The following is a 24,739-nucleotide window of genomic DNA, read 5'->3' as shown; positions in this document are numbered from 1 at the left end:
TAGTTAAACACAAAAAAGTAAAAAATGAGGTGGTGTAATTGAAGGTATCTGTGACCTAACATAGTCAAAACTGCACAAAATTGGGAAGTGTAGGATCATTATGACACCCTCTGTATGCACGCCAAGTTTTGTGGAATTCCGTTCATGGGGGGGCCACACAATAAATTAATTTATGTTACTATACACCAACTGGCCTGTAGGTGGCCGGAGACAGTTTTCTGTGAATATCTCGAGAACCGTAGGGCCTAGGAGGTCCACCTTTTTTTTTTTGTATGTTGGTCTTAAGGGGGCATGTCAACCCATCCCATTACCACTTATTTCATGTATAGCGCCACCTAGTTAAAAATTAAAAAGCAAAAAATGAGGTGTTTTCATCTCAATATCTCTGGCTGACAAGGTCAAAACTGCACGAAATTAAAGAGTAGGATCATTATGACACCCTCTGAATGCATGCCAAGTTTTGTGTACTTTTCGTTCATGGGGGCCTTACAATAAAATAATTTATGTGTACATTTAGTGGCGTACACCAACAAGGATTCGGGACACTGAAAGACCGGGTACACAAAACTTGGTGAGCATGTACCCCACATGGATAGCATGGAACCGTCATTTTCGTTTTCATCTGCAGCCCCCCCCGCTGGACTGGACCCCGAAAGGAGGGTAGGGCAGACACAGTTCTCTGTGAATCTTTTATGGTATGTTGGTCTCAAGGGCCCACATCAACCTGGCTCATAATCACTCATTTGTGATTTGCCCCCGGTAAAAAAAAAAAAAAATGAAAATCAGTAGGATTAAAAAGAAAGCCAAAATAAATATTCATCATCATCATCATGGCTGCATTTTTCAGTATTTGAAGTAGTCGTTTGTCCACTAGATGGCGATCGTTGCAGTGAGGCGTAATTTTGTTGGAAGTTAAAAGTGGGTTGGAAAAACAATGGACGCTTCATACAAGGACTGTAATTTACTTGAGCGAACATCTAATAAGGATAGGACGATGTTCACATGAAGTGTAATTCCCATTTCTTCTTGAAGCGAAATAAATCTAAGGATGTTTATCGGACATGCTTGGTTTTACTGCAGGAATGCGTTAATCTTGTAATATCAATAAGGACCTAGGTAATGTTACCGTTAAGCGTGATGGAGGCATTTGATTTATTGCATTTGTAGAAAACTATAAATGCGGTTATACCAAGCAAATGTATAGCAGCACTGTTTGTATCTTTCGACTGTCATTTATTGCACGTGCTACAAAATCATTCTGTGCAATGGAAGATTTACCAACGTTACACCGGTCTGATACAGTTTTGCCTATACATGCGTGAGACTGAGGCGCCTGTTTATTTTGTTTTTAAGTCGTGCAGGGTGTGAGAGGGAATCGATGTGCTTTGATTACAGCTTGGTAGTTGTAGTCTGTGAAATTAAAAAGCACGCGATGTGTGTGAAGTATCAAACAATGACACCTTCATTTCATTATGGCTGCTTTAGCAAAACACCTTAAGCTACTGTGTAGTGGGTCCCATTTAGAAGTGGCTACTTCATTCGCGCTTTCCTTGACTCATGGAGCTGCGTGAATGTTATTACAACTTTTAAGCCCGCGATATGACAGTTTAAGTCCGCTTGATACTGTAAAGGCGTAAGCCATTGGTTTCAAAGGAGATTTTATTTGTGTCGCCAGCATAGCCTATTGACAATTTATGTTGTCAATAGGCCTACCTTATAATCCTACCTGTAGCTTAGGGAAGCTAACAACTTTCTATTAGGATCTAGTTTGTTAGTTACCGTTTTGTCATAACTCCCTGATGCATTTTTGCATTTAGAATAGCCAGAGCGTGTATATCTCAATCGGAAAATTAAACAATATCGGTGCCTATGGACTAGGCTGGGTGAACCCAGCCTGATCTGCCCGCTATTTATTTTTTTTGATTTCTTAAAAGATTGAGCTTGGTCTGATGAAAGCCAGACTAGCCATGGACCTCAGTTAAACAATGCAAGGGAACATGAATCAGCCTATATTTGCACTAACAATAACGGACAAAAGCTTTTCAACTTTGGCCTGTTAAAATGTGTATGAACAGTCTAGCGACGCATTTCATCAAGGCCCATTTGGACATGTCAGTTATTTGCACCACTGGTTAGATGTAAAACAGCATTTCGTTTCAGACTAGGCTACTGTTACTTAATTTGTGCATTAACAATAACGTTTCAGACTACTGTTACTTAATTTTGCATTGACAATAAAAGTATTACATGAACTAAAGATGACTAAAATCTTATGTAGAAGAAGAAACATTCACAAAAAAATCCATCCATCCAAAAAAAAATGACCTTTGTTTTTGATAGCTGTTGAAAAACGGCATGGAACTGACAGAGATGTTTTTGTTTATAAATACATAAAAAATAAATAAATAAATAACATTATGCTGATACCTTTTGCTTTTCCCAAATACAATGTAGCCTACAGGTGTAAGTGACCTTTCATCAATCCAGTTGCAATGGATGAACTGTGATGAACTGCCCTACTTGTGATTGTTTAGAGATTTTAAAGGTTTTATAACAATTCTACATCTTCTTTGGCTATTCTACAATCTATTCACCTTTTCAGCACCAGTAGGGTACTTTCTGTGCAGCCGCACACACACACTCAGGCATGCCAAACAAGCATACACAAAAGTTTCAAGAGTGGGGGATGGAGTAAAATATGGAGACAAATTGAAGTGTGATTTATTTTCGCGGAACGGATGTACAGGACTGAGCGGCGGTCATATTTTGTACCGCTATGCGGTACATCTAGTTGTCAATTTCTTCACATGTCAAGACATACAAAGAGATCGAAATTACGTTTCCCACTATCTCACGGTGGAGACAAGACATATTTTAACCAATTAGGTCCACAGACAAACATAATATTCAAGTAAACAATATAAAAAGTAAATAAGAAGGCGCATACAATGAAGAAATAAGAGCAGCAAAATTTGGTTGAAATTGTGCAATTGTGCATACAGTAGACAGTCAATATAATAGTGCAAAAGTCAGGCCAATAAATGGCTGAGGTAGTTCTGTTTGACCTAAGTATGCAAGTGGCATAGTGGTGCAAGTTATGTAAGAGCAGCAGAAGTGTGTTCAGAAGTGTTTTCAGGACAACAGGACAACAACAACAAGTTGCAAAGTGTGCAAGTGTACAAGTGGAGTAGTGCAAGGCAGCCATTGTGGGTCCAAAAGTCCAGGATGTTATGTGGCTGAGGGTGGAGGGGGGAGAGAGTTCAGCATCCTAACAGCCTGGTGTATGAAGCTGTTGGTGAGTCTGGTGGTGCGGGAGCGCAGGCTTCTGGTGTAAATGTCCTTCAGGGAGGGGAGGCACCAATAATCCTTCCAGCTGTGTTCACTATGCGCTGCAGGGCTTTCCTGTTGTATTCAGTGCAGCTTCCGCCCCACACAGCGATACAGCTGGAGAGGATGCTCTCAATGGTGCCTCGGTAAAATGTGGTCATGATGGCTGGTGGAGCACTTGCTGCGCCTGAGTTTCATAGGAAGTACAGGCGGCACTGAGCTTTCTTAGCCAGTGATGCAGTGTTGGTGGTCAGGAGGAGGTTTTCACTGATGTGCACCCCAGGAATTTGGTGCTGCTCACTCTCTCCACCACAGCACCGTCGATGGTCAGTGGCAGGTGTTGGGTGTGACCTCTCCGGAAGTCAACAACAATCTCCTTGGTCTTGCTGACGTTCAGCAGGAGGTTGTTGTCCCTGCACCACGTGGTCAGAAGGTCGACCTCCATCCTGTATTGAGTCTCGTAAGCCCTTGGTGATGAGACCCACCAGAGTTGTGTCGTCAGCAAATTTCACTATGTGGTTGTTGCTGTAGGTTGCAGTGCAGTCATGCGTCAGCAGAGTGAAGAGCACCGGACTGAGCACGCAGCCTTGGGGGGCCCCTGTGCTCAGTGTGATGCTGCTTGAGATATTGTTGCCAACACGTACTACTTTAGGGCCTCTGACAGAGGAAGTCCAGTAGCCAGTTGCAGAGGTAGGTACTGAGTCCCAGTTTGTCAAGTTTGCAGATGAGTTGTTGTGGTATTATGGTGTTGAATGCAGAACTGAAGTCTATAAACAGCAATCTCACATATGAGTCTCTTTTTTCCAGGTTGGTGAGGGCTGGGTGGAGGGCAGAGCAGATTGCATCCTCTGTGGACCTCTGTGGGCTCGGTATGCAAACTGGAAGGGGTCCAGGGTGGGGGGGGAGAATGGATTTGATGTGTGACATGACAAGCCGCTTAAAGCACTTCATGATGATGGGTGTCAGTGCCACGGGGCGCAGGATGGAGCAGTTTTCTTCGGCACAGGTATAATGGTGGCAGCTTTGAAAAATGATGGGACGATGGCTTGCTTCAGGGAAGTGTTAAAGACATCCTTAAGCTCCTCAGCGCAGTCCTTCAGCGCACGACCTGGGATGTTGTCTGGGCCTGCTGCTTTACGGGTGTTGATAGCAGCAAGTGTCCTCTTCACGCTGTCGGCAGAGAGGCACAGGGGCTGCTCGTTTGGAGGGGGAGGGGTCTTCTGTGGTCAAGTGCTGTTTTGTGCTGCAAAGCGAGCAAAGAAGCGGTTCAGATTGTTGAGCAAAGGGATGTTGCTCTCACAGCTCTGTGGCGCGGGCTTGTAGTCCGTGATGGCCTGAATGCCCTGCCATTGTCTTTGTGCGTTCCTGCTGTCTTTGAAGTGGGTGGTAATCTTGTGTGTGTATTCCTTTTTTGCTTCCTTGATGCCACGGGACCGGTTGGCTCTCGCTGTTCTCATGCCAGCTTCATCCCCAGCTCTGTAGGCTTTGTCTCTGGCCCTCAGCAGCCTGAGGACATCCCCTGTCAGCCATGGCTTCCAGTTAGCCCGAGTGATGATGTCTTTTGTGTGGGTCACATCATCAATGCACTTGGTGATGTAAGAGGTTACAGTGTCTGTATACTCCTCTATGTCTGTCTGGTTGTTGTAAGTGGCTGCCTGCTTAAACATTTCCCAGTCTGTTGTATCAAAGCAGTCTTGAAGAGCATCAGAGGCTCCCTCAGGCCACACTTTTACCTGCTTGCGAACAGGTGATTTAACCAAGTTTCAGTGAAGACGAGCACACAGCAGTTACTCACTGTCCGGTTCGTTGATCTCAGCAGTCGTATGTAATCCATTTTGTTGTCCAGTGATCGTACATTTGCCAGGAGAATGGATGGTATGGCTGGGCGAGTTGGGTTGGCCGCTAGCCTGTCCCGGACGCCTCCGCGCTTGCCCCTCTTCTGCTTCCTCGCACACCGCTTCCGGCGCTTTCTTTCGAGGGGGAGGAGTAGCAGGTGAATCCGGTGTTGTTGCAGGCCGGAGTAGTCCGAGTTCCTTTAGCGTCTCTGTTGCAAAGTCCAGAACGCTGCAAAACTTGCTTTTGCAGATGTCCAGTAGAAACTGCCTGCTGTACTTGTAGTACGGCGTAGTAAGACGAGACGAACACGTAAAACTTTCGGACAAACACTTATTAAACGAACAAAACACCGTTCGGTTGGGACAGAGAGAGGTCGCTGCGTGTGCACGCGCCGCCATCTTGGATTCTTCTAGTTCTTAAATCTAACAAGTTATGCCTTTTACACCAAGCTTTTTGATGGAAAAGTGGTGTTTAATTTCCATAATCTTTGTTTAGTAAACGCATAAAACAGTCAGTTTGCAAGCAAAATCAAGAATTACGATCTTTGAGTTTGTTTATAGTTACCTAGCAACCTTTCACACTGTCAGTTCTTGCAGTTCATTACAGAGTAAAAAAAAACAAAAAAACAGCTGGCAACGTTAAAACAGCTGTTCAGGTGGGCTCATAGAATTGGAACTGTATGTGAAATGTTGTGCTGAGTCTGGATTTGAACCAACAATCCTTGGGGTCAGAGCTCACTCCTCTAACCACTGTGCTACCACATTTCTTGTAGGCCTACATTACAAACTGACGGTTTTATGCGTTTTTTTTTTTACTCTGTAATGAACTGCAAGAACTGACCGTGTGAAAGGCCCAATTGGTCTTTTTCCAAGTTTACACTGAATAAGGAGAGATAAATAGGCCTATTATTTAGACAGAAGTAGCTATTGCACTGGTAAATAGATCACATAAATTCCCATTGAGAGACTGTACAGCCTAGGCTACTGATAAGTTAGCTAGCAGGCAAACTAACTTAGCTAACGTTATATTATCACCATTTTTTCTTTTTTCTACCTGTAGGCTATAAGTTAACCCTTTGTTCACGGCCTGCTTAAACACAGCGCATAAGATAGGCTATCAAATCACTAATAAGGTCGAGATTTCACTCAAGCGTCTGATGTTCATAACTCTGTTCTAGAATCTTTGGTTTTAACACTTAAAGCCTCGGTTGCTAGGTAACTATAAACAAACTCAAAGATCGCAATTCTTGATTTCGCTTGCAAACTGACGGTTTTATGCGTTTACTAAACAAAGATTATTGGAAATTAAACACCACTTTTCCATCAAAAAGCTTGTTGTGTTATGAGCAAAGAATCTTTGGTTATGAGTCCCATAGAACAACACTGCCATCTACTGGATTAAAAGTGTCAACAGGCTACTTGTGGATCTGGGTGGCTTCTCTGCATAAAGTTTGTCTCAAAAATACGTGATCCACAAATGCTGATCCACAAATGCGAAAACGAGAACTGTGTGCTGGTGATCCACAAATGCAAAATTAGATTTCCCAAAGGCAATTTTCAGTTTTACAAATGCCATTTAATTTACAAATACACATCTACAATTGTGAAAACCAATTTACAAGTTACAAATATGTTTTTTTTTTATTTGTGGATGTCAACACACGAATGCAAGTCAAGAAATATTTGTAGATGTCGCCATCTACTGGATTGCGATTTCTGTGTGCCGGTGAATTAAAGTAGGCCTATTTACGTGTGGATTTGCGTGACTTTCATGTGAAGAACGTCTTAAAAACACGTAACTTTGGAAAGCGAAGAATGCGTGTGCTGGTGATCCACAAATGCAGAATCACAGAATCACAATCAATTTTACAAATGGCATTTTATTTACAAATGCACATCTATATTTGTAAAAATCAATATACGAGTTACAAATATGATTTTTTTATTTGTAGATATCAAAACACACATGCAAATCAAGAAATATTTGTGGATCCCCCTCTGCGCATATCCAAATATTATTGAGACAAAATTAGCTCCATAGGTGTTTGCCTCTCTCCTGTACACAGCCAAATACTGACCTACTAATGAGATATGCAAATAGTGACCTACTAATGAGATATTCAAATAGTGACCTACTAATGAGATATGCAGATAGTGACCTACTAATGAGATTTGCAGATAGTGACCTACTAATGAGATATGCAGAACATTAAACCACATATTGGAATACTGGACCTAATGCAGAACATTAAACCACATATTGGAATACTGGACCTAATGCTCTATTCCACTTTCTCTCCACCCTCACAGCACAATAGTATTTACAGTAGATTTGGCTCCTCATAGCACAATAGTATTTACAGTGGATTTTTACCTGTTTTTGTTTGAGTGGCAACGGACTTCATGTCTGCGATCACACTTGAACCCGCACCATTATGATTCTCTTCCACGTCCTGGTTCTGTAATGATAAAAATGGGGCCGCAGGCTCGGTCATCGACACCCACCTAAATGACACACTACCCAAATATTCTTCCTCCCTGTTCCCCTCCACTCACCGCCTCCTCCTGCTCACCCCTGAGGGGCTCGTCTGGTCCCCACTCTCCCACCCACTGAGGGGCCTGAGGGGTCAACTCACTGGGGAATAGCACTGGGCAGCAGAACAGGGTCAGCAATGTGGAAATAACAAATGAAGGTGAAACCGATAGCAGTGAAATGGAAGACAGAGACAGTACTCACCAGCATCTCCAAAGTCCTTTGCCTGATTAATGGCCAGATGGCACCGACGCATAGTCAACCTGGTATGATGGACATCATAATATAATGTTTAAATTCAAATAATTTCTGGAAGGGCAGACATAGGCAAACCTGGCTGCCCAGAGAAGACAGGCTGTGCACCAACTGCAACCAAGGTGCCATAGAAACAGAGCTACACTTTAGGGCTGAATGCTGCCAATGGAAAGATATACAAGATCAATTATTTTCTAAATTCAGAGAAATTCAGACCTTCAAAACTTTAAGGATCCAAGTCTGAGAATATTATTATTAGCAGAGGAACAAAAGAGTGCAAGAGTCACAGCAAGATACGTACACACACACACACAGCCGTTGCAGTAATGTATGATGTTTTGTTTTTCTTTCTTTACACACTACTACGTACATGTATGCTTTGGCAATACAAATTGTATTTTTTGTCATGTCAATAAAGCTCAATTTAATTGGAGAGAGAGAGAGAGAGAGAAAAAAGAAAGAAAGAAAGAAAGAAAGAAAGAAAATATAATAAATACAAAACCAAAACAGGGGATTAGCATCTACAGCTCTACAGCTCAAAGCCTGAGAGAGAGAGAGAGAGAGAGAGAGAGAGAGAGAGAGAGAGAGAGAGAGAGAGAGAGAGAGAGAGAGAGAGAGAGAGAGGTAGGACTACAGCATCTACAGCTCTACAGCTCTACAGTTCTACAGCATCTACAGCTCTACAGCTCTACAGTTCTACAGCTCTACAGCATCTACAGCTCTACAGCTCTACAGCTCTACAGCTCTACAAATACAGCTCTACAGCTCTACAAATACAGCTCTACAGCTCTACAGCTCTACAAATACAGCTCTACAGCTCTACAGCTCTACAGCTCTACAAATACAGCTCTACAGCTCTACAGCTCTACAGCTCTACAGCATCTACAGCTCTACAGCTCTACAGCTCTACAGCTCTACAAATACAGCTCTACAGCTCTACAAATACAGCTCTACAGCTCTACAGCTCTACAAATACAGCTCTACAGCTCTACAGCTCTACAGTTCTACAGCTCTACAGCTCTACAGCTCTACAAATACAGCTCTACAGCTCTACAAATGTTTTATCTTCCTAATTGAATCAAATCATTACATCAGACACAATAGCTCTATAAACCAAGTTTCCAGGCCCTCATTGGGTCTTCACAGATGAATACTGAATAGAGTGTATGGAATGGAAGGCCTTCACGGATGAATACTGAATAGAGTGTATGGAATGGAGGGGGATTACCTGTTAAAGGTGAACTCCACGTCTAAAGGCTCCCCAAGGTAGGCTTGATGAAAATCATAATTCACTCGCAGACTCACATCCTCCTCATTGATCTAATGGTGTCAGACAAAGTGGAAGGGTGAGAGTGTAAGAGTGTCACAGGCAACAAACGGTCACTGGGTACAACACATCACATGCTATTTCTGGCCATCCGTCCATAATTCTCCAACGCAATTCACATGAGTCAAGCATCACGACCGACTCACAATGTGGTATTTACCTCTGCGACATAGCCAACATACTCCACCACCACACCCCCAATTAGAGGCTTTTTAAGAAGCACCTTGTCACCTGGATAAAAAAAAAAAACAGGATCAAAGTGACACACAAAAAGCCAACAGCTATTTCCTTTGTAACAGATCATTAGGTTAACAAAATAGAATCTGCGCTCACAACTCCTGAGCTAGTGTTTCAGCTGCGGTTTCAAGTGCATCTGCGCTCACAACTCCTGAGCAAGTGTTTTGGCTGCTGTTTCAAGTGCATCTGCGCTCACAACTCCTGAGCAAGTGTTTCGGCTGCGGTTTCAAGTGCATGTGAATAGCAAACAGTGGAAACATTTTCATTCTCTGCTGGCTATTTCATAATAGAAAATTGAAGTCAGAGGGAGGAGCAGCCAGTACACTAAGGTTCCTCCATAAATCTAGTTAGAGTAGCTTTCACAGTTGGCAGACAATCATTTACAGTTAACAAATTCTGTAGACCTTTATTCAAAGCAATTTTAAAGCATTGGTTTATTTGGCATTAAAGCACTGTTCTTATTTAACAGATTTAAAGTACATACGAGTTCCCAGCTAATGCATCCCTAACCTTACTTTTCCCAAGGCTCTATACTGCTGTGCGCCCCTAAGTAACCCAAGGCTCTATTCTACTGTGCACCCCTAAGTAACCCAAGGCTCTATTCTACTGTGCAGCCCCTAACAGGGCAGCTGCTCACCGATGAACAGGCTGGGCCGGCCCTCGGCCAGGCCAGGTACCTCCAGGTGCAGGTGGACGGCTCCCTTGCGGAGCAGCGCGCCACTGATGCTGAACTCCCGCAGCTCGGACTCGGCATGCAGCTCCTCCAGCCACAGCAGAGTGGAGAAGCGCTGTTGCAGGTTGGCCAGGGACAGTGGCTGGGGAGAGAGGTCAGCAGAGGAGACGTGTCAGCAGCACCCAGGGATGGACAGGGTCAAGGGGACAGAACCTAGACCAGGCAGACGCATTCCTTATCCACTTCAGTGTTTCTGTCTTGTCTCACACAGATGTTTTTTGCATTTCAGGTTGTTGAGCAGAATTTGTATATTCTAAATCTACTGTGTGTTATTATGACGCCGCGCAGCAAAGCGGCGGTCATATAGGTTTAGTCAGATTTTTTTTTTTTTTTTTTTTTCCTTTTTCGCAGATGTCCAAATTTCCGTCAAGGATTCCCGGGACACTGAAAGACCGGGGTACACGAAACTTGGTGGGCATGTAACCCCACATGGATAGCATGGAACCATCGTTTTTCGTTTTGATCTGTAGCCCCCGCTGGACTGGACCCCCAAAGGAGGGTAGGGCAGACACAGTTTTCTGTGAATATCTCGAGAACCGTAGGGTTTTTTTTTTTGTATGTTGATCTCAAGGGGCCATGTCAACCCATTCCATAACCACTCATTTCATGTATAGCGCCACCTAGTTAAACACAAAAAAGTAAAAATGAGGTGTTGTAATCGCAGGTATCTGTGACCTAACATAGTCAAAACTGCAAGAAATTGGAAGTGTAGGATCATTATGACACCCTCTGAATGCACGCCAAGTTTCGTGGAATTCCGTTCATGGGGGGCCACACAATAAATTAATTTATGTTACTATACCCCAACTGGCCTGTAGGTGGCCGGAGACAGTTTTCTGTGAATATCTCGAGAACCGTAGGGCCTAGGAGGTCCACCTTTTTTTTGTATGTTGGTCTTAAGGGGGCATGTCAACCCATCCCATTACCACTTATTTCATGTATAGCGCCACCTAGTTAAAAATTAAAAAGCAAAAAATGAGGTGTTTTCATCACAATATCTCTGGCTGAACTATCGTTTTTCGTTTTGATCTGTAGCCCCCCCGCTGGACTGGACCCCCGAAAGGAGGGTAGGGCAGACACAGTTTTCTGTGAATATCTTGAGAACCGTAGGGCCTAGGATGACCAATTTTTTCCGTATGTTTGCCTCCAGGGGTCATGTTAACCCATTCCATGTGCACACGTGCATAAACAGATACACACGCACACACATACATTCACAGTAATCATACGTATGACACATACTCACACAGTAGACATATGTATGCATGCATGCACATGCACAAACACACATACGCAGACAAACACACAAGAACGCACACACACACACCCACACACATAAACGTGTGCACGCACACATGCACACAATTCAAGAATTTCTCAGAATTATGAACAGGCAAGATGGGGGTGGGGCTGTATAAAATCAATTTTACATGTGAAATCTATGAACTAATCATGTTTTGGTACTTGTTGTCTAGCAGATACCAGTGAGAACAGAGTGTGGATAATGCAATTTAGTGAGACAGTTAGAATCATATAGGCCTTTCAGCGTGATTTATTTTTGTGGAAAAAATGTGCTGGACTGGGCGGCGGTCATATTTTGTACCGCTCTGCGGTACATCTAGTTCTGTGTGCATGCAGTCTTTCTATAGCATGCCGCTATATTAAGTGCACACAGCCTTTCTATAGCATGTCATTATATTACGTGCATGTGGTCTTTCTATAGCATGTCAATATCTTATGTGGACACAGTCTTTCTATATTATGTGCATTATAGTCTTCCTATAGCATGCCGTTATTATTGTGTGCAAGACACAGAAAGGACAAACACTACACCTCTATTATGTATGCTGGTCTCTAGACCTTACTCTTGCACTGTTGGACTAATGTTGGACTACTTTTTGCACCTTCACCATGACACTCACTCTCTTGAGCACCTTGCCAGGCACACATAACTAAGGACTATGGTTGGGCTACTGTTTGCACCTTCACCATGACACTCACTCCCTTTAGCACCTCACCAGTCCTGGCCCTGTCACTACAAGCGTCTTATGCTTGATCACCCTCAAGCACATTGGACTTTCTTAATTTAACTTATATAGTGTATTTAGTATTGTTAGTTTTCTTATCAGTCTTATCTTCTACTGTCTTATTGTACAGTGGAGTTTAGTTATATGTTTATACTTATGTTTACCATTTCTGCTGTAAGTGCATGTTGTGTGTTATGTCTGTATGCTACTGAGACCCTTGAATTTCCCCTTGAGGATCAATAAAGTATCTATCTATCTATCATCTATCTATACCAGACCAACCTCTCCCAACTGGGGCTGAACCACCAGCACGTCATTCCTGGACTCCACACAATCACGAAGAGCCTGGGGCACTGGGTAGGTGCCCAAAAAGTTTGGCAAGTGCCTTTTTGATGTCCTGACAACAAAACACACAAATGTCACTATACATGCAAATGTCTCTCCAGGTAGGGGAGAGGGAGGAGGGAGGGGGGGAGAGGGGGGAGAGAGAGGAGAGGGAGAGAGGAGAAAGAGAGAGAGAGAGAGAGGGGAGGGAGAGGGAGAAAGAGAGAGAGGGGGGGAGGGAGAGAGAGAGAGAGAGGGGGAAAGAGAGAGAGGGAGAGAGAGAGAGGGAGAGAGAGAGGGAGAGAGAGAGGGAGAGAGAGAGGGAGAGAGAGAGAGAGAGAGAGAGAGAGAGAGAGAGAGAAAGAGAAAGAAAGAAAGAAAGAAAGAAAAGAAAGAGAGAGAGAGAGAGAGAGAGAAAGAAAGAAAGAGCCAGTTGAGAGAGAAAGAAAGAAAGGGGGGGGGAGGCTTAACACTCCTTCATTGAAACAATATCAGGTGTTTAACCACTACACAATAAAACCATGTTAAAAACACATACAAGTTACAAGTTAAAAAGAAACATCACAGGGCTCGCAGAGCAGATTCATATGTTATAAACAACCTGCCCATCCTCCCCACCCTCACACAGCAACCTCCCCACCCTCACACAACAACCCCCCCCCCCATACCACCAGAAAGCTCTCAATGTCATCAACCATCCTGTAAAAAGCATATTCAGACTTGATCCCCCCACCACCCCCCTAAAAATCTCCACATGATTGGTTGAAACTCGCCCCGCCATGGGGGGAGAAGGAGGGAGAGAGAGAGAGAGGGGAGAGAGAGAGAGAAAGAGAGAGAGAGAGAGGGAGAAAGAGAACTGACCTCACTGGAGCAGGGGCCATGACTGTGCGCACGGTGGTCGGCTGCTGCTGCTGCTGTCGCAGTTGGGAGACTGGGCAGTAGGGGGCACTAGGCAGCAACAGCCTTTCCTCCCTGCTGCTCACTGCCACCTCCAGGCGCCGCCCGATGGTGAAGGAGGAGAAGTGCAGCAGGAGCAGCTCAGCACAGCGACCCATGCTCCTATTGGACAACGCAAATATGCAATATATAGACTTGTGCTCCTATTGGACAATGCAAATAAGCAATATATAGACTTGTGCTCCTATTGGACAATGCAAATATGCGATATATAGACTTGTGCTCCTATTGGACAATGCAAATAAGCAATATATAGACTTGTGCTCCTATTGGACAATGCAAATAAGCAATATATAGACTTGTGCTCCTATTGGACAATGCAAATAAGCAATATATAGACTTGTGCTCCTATTGGACAATGCAAATATGCAATATATAGACTTGTGCAAGGGCAAGATCAGACTGAGTCATTAATCATTAGTACAGTAAGTCTGTTACACTGACTTAACCCCATGTTCATACAGAAACATTTAATTTCTAATCAGTTTCAATACTACCTGAGAAACAACACAAAACTGTTACTACATAGTGGGATTCGCCTTCACCCGGCGGCCAGAACGAGGCTACAGGGTACACTTGCTATTTGCTCCATTTGCAAACTGTTATGCATGTGTGTGTGCGTATGTGTGCGTATGTGTTTGGATGAACACTCATTAGTGTAGAATGTAAAAAGAACTGGTGTGCTGGTGACCTGTACTTATTTTTTTTTACACACACACAGGCATCATTTCTAGCTAATAAATAAGTTTTAAATGTAGGCTATAGCCATTTAAACGTATTTTACCTGCTAGGCAGCAGCTTAGCCACATATAACACGGATTCCCTGGCAGGTGCAATAGAAAGAAACAAAAAGTGACGTTTTTGCCTCAAAAATAAAGCCAAGAACTTAAGGATTTTAACCCCATGCTGTGACATGCAGGTCTCTTTTGTGAAGGAACCCCATGCTAAAATAAAACTCTGTAGTCACAAATTTGATCGTGTTAGTATGAATACATGTTGTACTGTAGTATGCGATTCCTACAGTGTAAAAAAAATATACTAACATCTTGGAAAGGTTGTAAAATGATTGAAATAGATTAAGAAAGCCACCACTATAGTTAAATTGACTTTGATCCATTCTGATTTTCCAACACCACCATCACTCACTTTCCACGGCAGCCGACGGTCACCGAGCCCTTCTGTCCGGGCGCGATCTGCAGGTCTCTCTCCAGGCTGCGGGTGGCGCTCTTCTGCCCAGCGGCCTGCTGCAGCTCCTCGTACATAACGTCCGAGCCCTCGGCGTCTCCGTCCACCTCGTCTCTCTGCAGCTGCTCTTCGTCCTCTACCCGTCCGGGGAAAGTGGGCAGTGGGCAGAAGCCGTAGCCCCCGATGCTGCCCGGCGCGGGCACGCGAGCTCGCATGTAGGCTGTGTACGGGTTGCTTGGCACCTGGGGCCCGCCATTGAACATCCACATTTTGCCAAGCTGCAAGAGGGGCGACTTGCCATCCAGAGAGTTAGCCATGCTCAGGTCCAGGATAAAGGTGAACTGCTCTTGTGAATCCCAGCCAGCAAAATCACAGCACTTCAGCTGACGGGCTTCTGAGCCCTTGTTCCTAACACAAAGTACAGGGGAGCATATATACTTTTAAAAAAGCCATTACATCATGTCCTTGGTTTTCAAACTTGCACCAGGATGAAAACATTTCAAAGTGAGCCATCTAGATGAATAACATATACAGATGGTTAACTATTCAGTAATTTGACACTCACTCTATCCAGATCACAAGCTCTTTGCTCTCTCCTAACAGAAGATCTCCAAAGTCAGTGACCTCACTGACCACCAGGCCTTCTTTGTTCTCCAGCAGAGACTCAAGCTCTGCTTCTGGCATGGGCAGCGAAGGTCCCGCACTGTCACACCCAAAGAGATAGATAGTGAGAGAAAATGGAATTGAACATTATGTCCAATACTTTAATATGTTGGTTTAATGTGCAGCATTGGGCCCAATATTCAGTATGTGGTTTAATGTTCTGCATGTCTCACTAGGGGGTCACTTTGACACTGAAAGTATGATTCTACGTCTGCATCATGACCCAGTGTGATATCTGTACTGTTCTTTTAAACATGATAATGTAAGGCGCCAGAGTGGATATCACTTGCTGTCGTCTATTCTGCGTCAACAGTCATTTTCGTCATTGATTAAGGTAGACTGAATGTCTCCTGGCGTTGCCACAGTCACTGTATGATTATCTATTTCTTACTGTCGGGTACTTAAACCCTGGATGATTCTGTGTCAAGTCAGAGACGCATATTCTCGAGTACGCTGTGCTACGGGTGTGCCTCTCTCCTGTATACAGCCTAATAAACCTTGCATCTTGATTTGTACTTCTTCGTGACTGGAGCTCATATTTCACTTTGGTACATAATATTTTTACCAACAATAGCACAGGTAGAACAAAGCCAGTAATATGTATGAAAATCAGGCATCTGGCCATCTTCTGCCTTTACTTCAATTACTGGACAGATTTTACGTCGATCTCATTGCTCAGATTTTACATTCATATATCAAATGGCATTATCCAGCAAAATCATGAAAGGTACAGTATGTAAAGCGTCCGGTAGCCGACCGGTAGCGTGACAATGTGACTTCAAAATTGCGTCATTTCCTCTGTCGCACAAGAAATTTCAGCCTCATGCAGGCAGGTCGTGCACAGGAGATTTTTTTCAGATGCGCGCGACAAGCAGGATGAGCTTGAAGCCAAGATCAGAGAGCATGCGTGCCTCTATACCAGTGGTCCCCAAACTACGGCCCGCCACCTCATTTTGGGTGGCCCTCCAAAACATGTCCGTGGTATATAGCAACCGGCCCGCACGGGAGTACGACATCTTCAAACTATAACCTCCGCAATTTCCCCCATTCATTCTCTATGGAGAGTCTTAACAGTACACATGTAATACTCTTTTTGTCCACTGGTGGTTGTTTTGGCGCTGTTTCGCATTTGCCATCAAAAACGGAATGAAATGTAGGCCTACCTGCAAACAATGTAAGAGGCCTATGCTGACTGCATCAGTGCTCAAAGTATTGTAAAAGTTTATCAATTAATTGTTAATAACTAACTAACTTCTATTCAAGTCATATTTCTGGGATTTTCTGGGGTAATTATTTCTATTTTGTATTTACCCGTTCAAATGTTCATACAAAGAGGTCACAAGTTCAGGTGAGTGAAAGTTAGAATGGTGGTCATTTAATTTCATAAAATTCTCATAGTTTGAGAACTTTAAATGTTCAGAGTTCACACATTTTTAATAAAATATACTTTTGGGACTCCCTGCTAATACTTTTGGGAATGCAAGTATTTTTATTAGTATTATTTAATTTGAGTTACATTTTACACTGATATGGCATGATGGCAATATAAACACAGCTAACAATGGTATTAAATTGCAATAGCCTATAGATTAAATGTAATGGAATATTCAACTAAGGTAGACTGCTGTTGTTCACAGCACTAAGCTATTTATGGTTACTGATATACTCCGAGTCTCTGGCCCTCTCTTAGAGCCAGGCATAGTAAGCTGGCCCTCGGAAGAAAAAGTTTGGGGACCACTGCTCTATACAGACATCAACCACATTCAGGCATTTTTTCCTAGCCCACATCTTAAATAAACATGGTGTTTGAATAGTCAGTTTGAGAAGAGAGGGAAATTAACCTGGCTGTTACCAGCGAGAGTTTGTGCAGTGTTTCCCATACATTGACTAATCTGTGGCAGTGCGCAATTAAATCAAAATTGGCCACCACATATTAATATTCTATGTTTAATTTAATTTAAATTCAATTAAATATAGGATCAAATCCTTGCATTGCCATTGAGCTGGGCTATTTACGCACGCACCTTTCCTTACCCCGCCCCACTCTCTCTCGTAGCCTGCTGCCCCTCCTCTGTGCATTTAACAAAATATTCACGATTGTTGAAGGATTGTTGTTGCCACAAAGAAGCATTGCATAGAAGACGTCTGGCTAAATTGCTATTAAATCCACTTAGCATCGTGACCATGTTGCGCAAATTTGTTCAAAACTGCTGCATTGAAGTGAACTCTGCTAAGGTCTTATCACAACATAGTAGGCTACATTGAAGAGACTAAACTAAGTTAAGTTATGCAATCAAGCAGTATCTCAAAGCTAACGTTAGAATACTGTTTGGATGTTGAATTTAGCATGCGTAGCCTACTTACAGCTGCTTGTTTCGTTGAAGGGCTAATTTTATAGACTGACGTTGAATGTAAATGGAAAAGTGTTTTCCAAAATTCCAAAGTGCTTGCAAGGAGAAGTACAACATTTATTTTAGCTATGTAGAAAACGTTATGAATTGCATCCACACATCAGCAGCCTTTTAACTGTGTTACTCACGAACGTCTTATGTGAGGCACTCAATTAGACCTATACACTACCAAGACGTTATTAATACCCCCCCCCCCCCCCCGTTGTCCAAGTCAGCTACCACCACAAATTTAATCCAATTCTGTGAAAAAACACTGTCGTGGTTTTTAAATAGTTTGCTGGATAAGTTAATGAAGCTACCAGAGAGAGATGTAACACAGGGAATTAAGATGAAAGAACTAGGACCCAGGGACATGCCAATAATCCAGCAAAAGGTAACAAAGATATTTATTTTCAACCAAAGGATATCTGCTAAGGCCTGAAAAAAATTCTCTTTCCACGGATAAAGTAGCCTATCTATCTATCTATCTATCTATCTGCACACACCTTGGAAACTAAATGGTAATGATGGTAGTTGTGAATAGCAGCAACTGAAGTCTGAAGCATCATCACAGAGGGTAGTTTTTACTGCCATTGAGGCCAATTCAGGAGAATATAGCAACTAGTGTCGCGACCACCACGCGCGAGTATAAATGGTTACGGCGCTCCTGTGACGTCACATTGTCGCGCTACCGGTCGGGAGTGGCGAGTATGTGGGACACTTAAGGTAAGGTAAGAAAGGTACAAATCATATTTGCTTCTTAGATATTGTATCCATGTCCTTGGCAGCTTGCTCTTCTAGCTAGGTGTACACTCTGGGAGCAAGGCGTGGGTGCTAGATGTACACTCTAGGAGCAAGGCGTGGGTGCTGGGTGTACACTCTGGGAGCAAGGCGTGGGTGCTAGATGTACACTCTAGGAGCAAGGCGTGGGTGCTGGGTGTACACTCTGGGAGCAAGGCGTGGGTGCTGGGTGTACACTCTGGGAGCAAGGCGTGGGTGCTGGGTGTACACTCTGGGAGCAAGGCGTGGGTGCTGGGTTGCGTCTCCGTTCTCACCTGTGAGACGGGGCCATGCACAGAGCCCTCCAGCAGTAGAAGGACTGACTGCTCTCCACCACCACCACACTGACCAGGTCGCCCGGCCCAGGTCGGTACTGAGCGGGTAGCAGCAGCGCGTCCAGGCTGAAGAACACGCTGTCCTCCACCACGCCACTGCTGCCGAACACACTGGACACGCGCACCTGAGTACACACACACACACACACACCATCTGAGATACTGTATTCTCTGGGAAAGATCTACTACTTTGTCTCGACATACTAAGGCTGAAGGTAACAGAAACGAAAATATATCTGCAAAATGACAAAGTGCAGTAATTGGTTATGAGCATCACCTGCTACAGCCATGAATACTACACTTTTTATCGTCACATTAACATGAATACTACACTTCTTACCGTCACATTAACATGAATACTACACTTCTTACTCACATTAACTCATTGAGTGCCAAAAACGTAATATTACGTTTTTAGCTTTTTTTTTTAATTACGAAACTAGACACTCTAACACACCTTATATGTGATTTTGGGAACTGTGATGAATGGAAATTAAATATATGACGATCGAAAACTCATGAAAACGCACAATCTGGACATTTTATCTGGACATTTTATCATAACTCAGTTGCCGCTTTGGGTCGAATCAGTTAGCGTGTTTCCATCCAACTCATGCGAATTAGTGATGCGCATCCGTGGTAATGCGCATAAATAAAATGTGCATTAGTCAGCGTTTCCAACACCTATTGATTCTAAGTATTTGGGGACACTTTGCCTACGTTGAGTGAAATGGACGCCCTCCTCTCTGCGGTCGGAATAGCCTAGGCCCTAGGCCTAATTCATTCCTTAATTTTGAAAATATTTTGTTTAATATCGATTAGAAGGAGAAGGCGGAGAATGTTTATATTGCGCAATCGGGTCGGAGACCAATATAAACACTTGGGAATCCACCAAGGTCATTCGCAGTTTTTTGTCAAATTTGGCACTTCACTGTAGAGCTTAATTTCTATCATTTCAGAAATGGATGCTTAGGAGGTGAAACAGAGGCTGGCCTCTTGTGACTGGCGTTTTAGTTGCACCGGAAAAGAAAGCAAAGTCTGAGGTGTGGAAAAGTTTTGATCATGTGCATAATGAGAATAATGAGCCAGTGGTAAAATCCAAAGGATGCAACATTCTGTAGAACGACAGGGAATTCGTCGCTGATAAGGCCTGTTGATCAAAGCTGTCAGTGCCCATCAGGATCACATCGTTTGTTAGGCTACAGCAACAAAATCAAACCCTGCAAAGGTGAAACAAATGGTTACGGAGAAGAAGTGTGTCAGCTTTCGCTGTAAAGGCATTAGGCCTTTTAATATCGTAAATGGCGAGGGGTTTGAAAAGCTGGAGCAAGAACTATTTAATGTCAGGGCTGCGTATGGGAGAGTTCCCCAAACTTCAGAATGCTGAGAGGACTTGGGCTATTTTATTTCTTTGTTCCAACTTCCAAGTGGCCTAGGCTACATTAGTCATGAATAAATGATGTCAAATGTTACTCATTCTTGACAAAAGGCAAAAGAGCTGCATGCGTGCGGACATTTGAATAATGTAGGGCTGTAAACGGGTTCAGGCTTTTAAAAAGCTGTCAGTCTCAGGCTCGGTCAGGGCTCGGGCTGATTTCTGTGGGGCTCGGGTCTTGTCGGGCTTAAATTTTAAGGCCCGATTATAGCTCTACTTCACTGACCAACAGTGGGTGGAGACCTTTAGATTCACAAGTCAGGGTTTGAAGAATTATGACGGATGATAGACCTGGCTGTTGCCCCCGAGTACTCGTTGTCGGATGCCTATCCAAACAAACAAGCCATCGCATCTATCTATCCATAAATTGGAGGAACGTCTGTCTGCGTGTCATTGGTCCGTTCATTTTCAAACTTGGCAGGTGTCTTGCTACTGGCATGAGTAGTGTCTTGCTACTGGCATGAGTAAGTGCATTGCATAGTTTGACATTGTTTTGGATAAGAAAAGCTAAATATATTGTTATATATCAGTAAAAGAAGCACACGTTGGCTTTCTCCGCTCTACCATAGCCACCATCTCACACAGCACTGCACGCAGGACCAGAGAGAGGATAAGCGGAGATTTGGCAGCACTAAATCACGGTTAAAATGCAAGATGTTTGATTATCATCTCTGACCTTAACAATAAAGACTTATGTTTGCTTGCATAAAATGATTACGCGGATTTTGCAACAACACGCCAACAAACACGGGTATGTAGTGGCTATTCAAAATTACATGAAAAGTATGTGCAATAAACTGATGCTTTGAATAGCCCAGGCTACATTGGATGTGAGACTTTGAATAAACAAACTACATTTCCGACTGCAAGGTCCCAAATTGAAACAAGCGATAGGCTAATGGTCCCGAATTTAACGTTTCAGAATACGTGCCACACAGCTAGACAACAAGTGGCAGACAGAGAAACGTCACTTATGCTACCAAACACTGCTTTTGAGTCACATTGTTGCAAATGTCAAACGATCACAAAATGGCTTGTCTTTACTATCAGGAAAGTTATGCAATAAGCTAGGCCTATAGCCTTAACTCAAAACATTTGTTATGCCATTCTGATCTGTAGAAATCACATGCAGTCATGCCTAAATTCTGCTTACTGCACATTAATTATAGGCTATATATTATGATATTCAGTATACATTATTGAATGCTTAGCTGGAATGATGTTTTTCCCCCATCATCCTATTGTTAAAGCAGGCATACCTGCGGGCATGTAATCAGGCTACAGGTTTTCTACAGGAATGGCATGTTTGAACGAGCACTGCACTAGTTGTATAAACTTGCGATGTGTGTCGATCGAGTTGTTGGCGAAAAATTTAGCGTCAGCAAAACAACTGTGCACCGAAGTGTGTATTCAGTTTGTTTTATTCTACGGAAACAAGCAAGAGAACACATCAAGTTGCCTAATGTTATAGGGAAGCGCCAGAGATTGCTGAGATTCTCTGAAGGCTACGCCACACGATCTTGCTTAATAAACCGTTTCCATCAACTTTATTCAAGATTATACCTTATGCGCATCGAGAGTTAATCCACCCCCTCTAGCGAATCAAATATAGATGCGCATTAGGATTTTTGATGCTCATTTCACGTGTTTCCAACCGGGATTTCTTATTCGAATAGATTAAATGCGCATTAGAAAGTTGGATGGAAACACACCAAGTGACGCATGCATGTCAGGTCAAAACCAGGCCATTTCCGTGGGTCTATCACTAGGTGGCAGTCTCGTTGATCACTTCCCGGAAAGTTTACACAAGTAAGTAACAGGCAACACTTAATATTTCATGAAAGACGTTACATCTCCATTTCTAAAAAAAAAAAAAAAAACAGCGATTTTGATGAAAACTAGCCACTGTTTAGCTTGGGATTTCTCAGGAACAGAGGCATGTAGAAATACACGGTTTGCACCCACCGAAAGCTTAAAGTATCACCTTTTAATCGAGCTATTGTATGTGTTCATAAGCTATAACACAGAATATGCTGTGGCTGTACAAAAATCATCAACAATGGTCTAGATTGCTGGCACTCTAGGACAAAGCTCCCGAAAACAGCTTGGCATAATGAGTTAACATGAATACTACATTTTAACATGAATACTACACTTCGTACTCACATTAACATGAATACTACACTTCAACATGAATACTACACTTCAACATGAATACTACACTTCAACATGAATACTACACTTCAACATGAATACTACACTTCTTACGGTCACATTAACAGGAACTGTGGAAGTGAAACCTGGTCTAATGAGGGACAGAGAAGCAGGTCTACACACAGAATAGTTTGCAATCTGAGTGCTCCAGACTGACCTGGTCGAGGCGGCGATAACGCAGCGGGGAAACCGTACGGGCCTGACTGGACCAGTGAGTGGGACTGATTATATACTGCGCTTGCACCCAGTCTCCCTTCATTGGTTCATAGCCTACAAAGAGACCAGATACGACAAATATGACCACCGTAATCTTTGCAACTTATACAAATGTGTGTTTGCTCTGGAGAACTGTAGTCAGCAACCTTCACACAATGCAGAGTGTGAAAAAAAGGTTGTCTGATTGATGAACCCTCCATCGCAGTCACATGAGGTCACTGTGCCAACCAGCGGTCGGAGCTTTTCAAAGTCGTTCTCCAGCGACACTTCTCCCATGTCTTCCCACGCATCAGCCTGGCGCTCCACCTGAGGAGGAGGGGAAACAGACGATCAGAAGATCAGCATCCGTCAAAATAATAAGAATAAAAAAAAGATCAAAAGAGCATGCATGCTAACAAAGCAATAGTCATACCCATAGAGATGACCATGAGCTCATCAGTAACACAGCCTGACCCCACACACACACACACACACACACACACACACACACCAAAGCTCACTCCACTCACCCTGATGGCCCTCCAGCCACACTGAACTCCGTCACGCACTGCTATTGCGCTGACAGCATCGCCCGCCCGCAGGGGCACCCCCCCCAGGACCTCTCTGGAGGTGAAGTAGATGGAGTCGTTGATCAGCCCGTAGTCCTGACACAGGCGAGTCACCACGCCTCCACGCACCTGTTGGATCTCCTCAGTAGCTACAGAATCAAATAAGGATTTCGTTCTTTTCTTCACTTTGTTTCGCAAAGGTGTAGCAATGAATTTCAATCAAAACATGCAGGATGAAATCCTTCAAGATAAGAATATCACTCCTGTGACTTAAAATTACCATGTACAACTCTTAGAGAGAGCTCTGCAAATGACAGGTATTGTGCAATTACTTCAGTTTGGTTAAAATGAATTAATGTTGCTATGACTCAACAGGTGTGATGAAGTTAGTGTGCAATAGCAATGGTTCTGAACGTTCAAACCGAATTGTGGAGAACTCGTGCTATTGCATAGTTAAGTTAAAGACAAACCTGTACCAAACTTCTCATCATCGTTGCCCTCAGCTCTCCTCCACAAGGGCCACAGTAGTTTGGATAACACAAATTGCACAGCTGTTGCCATGATAGAGGAATGCCTAGGATAGAGAGGTGACCAACCATCAAATCAACGAGGAACAACTCAAGCAAACTTTAGGTTTATCAGCATGGCCCACAGCCACGGGTATTAGCCATCTTTTTGGGCCGTAATAACCAAGACTTATATGCGTAGAAGTTTATAGCAAGTAGAAGAGCTATGGTTACTAACTTGAGGACAATTCCAAAGACAACTGTTAAGACAAGACCTTAAAACTTACTCATATTAACACAACTCCTTAAATTAGGCAAACACTCCAGTTAAAGACAGCCAGACAACTCACACGTGTACGCTGGTATCCCACTTTTCTCACGTGCAGACTGTTTAGCCTAGCGTGCTTCCTTTCACTGTGCTAAGGCAATCGTTACAAGAAGTCCTCGCAAGCTAAACTTCTCAAAAGATCCAATTTGGAGTTCAAGTCGAATTGTACGTTTCCAAAGGACAAATATGAATGCACGGTGTTTGTTACCACGCTCAACTCAGGTTTACGTAGGAAAATAATCTACTGCACATGCTGGTCAATCGTTGTCACTGTGGTGTCGACCTTGGCATCTGCTGATGAATGACGTCAGTTTAATCAGGGGATTCACTACATCGGTCTGTGTGATCTTTTCTGGGCCCAAAACACTGTAAAATATAATGTCCGAATTATCACCAACAGAGGGCGCAAGTGTATACATTTTTAAGGCTTTCAAAAATAAAATCACCTGGGCCGGCCATCCTAGAATAGGCGTACCTGCTATCATTATGGTTGTATTCTTTCACACAAACACGGGTATTTGTGGGCGTTTAAGGGCGTTTTTTTATTTAGTCAAAGTTTAGTTATTGTAAACATAATAATCTTA

The 24,739-nt window shown here is 43.3% G+C and overlaps 1 protein-coding gene across 1 annotated transcript in view; it reads right to left on the bottom strand.

Moving 5' to 3' along the window:
* The window catches only part of mov10l1 (Mov10 like RISC complex RNA helicase 1), a 35,714-nt gene extending 11,220 nt beyond the window's left edge, over window positions 1-24,494 (bottom strand). Inside the window, exons 1-16 of the mRNA XM_048256264.1 lie at window positions 24,178-24,494; window positions 23,792-23,895; window positions 23,283-23,470; window positions 22,920-23,079; window positions 22,715-22,827; window positions 18,849-19,033; window positions 15,306-15,443; window positions 14,702-15,148; window positions 13,460-13,657; window positions 12,557-12,671; window positions 10,152-10,329; window positions 9,438-9,508; window positions 9,179-9,270; window positions 7,900-7,958; window positions 7,719-7,810; window positions 7,537-7,621 (exon numbers count right to left, since the gene is read on the bottom strand). Coding sequence (XP_048112221.1) covers window positions 7,537-7,621; window positions 7,719-7,810; window positions 7,900-7,958; window positions 9,179-9,270; window positions 9,438-9,508; window positions 10,152-10,329; window positions 12,557-12,671; window positions 13,460-13,657; window positions 14,702-15,148; window positions 15,306-15,443; window positions 18,849-19,033; window positions 22,715-22,827; window positions 22,920-23,079; window positions 23,283-23,470; window positions 23,792-23,882 — 2,212 coding nt within the window. The 5' untranslated portion in view covers window positions 23,883-23,895; window positions 24,178-24,494. The remainder of the gene's footprint in view (window positions 1-7,536; window positions 7,622-7,718; window positions 7,811-7,899; window positions 7,959-9,178; window positions 9,271-9,437; window positions 9,509-10,151; window positions 10,330-12,556; window positions 12,672-13,459; window positions 13,658-14,701; window positions 15,149-15,305; window positions 15,444-18,848; window positions 19,034-22,714; window positions 22,828-22,919; window positions 23,080-23,282; window positions 23,471-23,791; window positions 23,896-24,177) is intronic.
* Between the last annotated feature and the right edge of the window lie 245 nt (window positions 24,495-24,739).

Source organism: Alosa alosa, chromosome 11 (genome assembly GCF_017589495.1).
Source record: "Alosa alosa isolate M-15738 ecotype Scorff River chromosome 11, AALO_Geno_1.1, whole genome shotgun sequence".
Taxonomy (NCBI): domain Eukaryota; kingdom Metazoa; phylum Chordata; class Actinopteri; order Clupeiformes; family Clupeidae; genus Alosa; species Alosa alosa.
The sequence above is the reverse complement of the archived record's forward strand: the minus strand, read 5'-3'. Positions and strand labels throughout refer to the sequence as shown.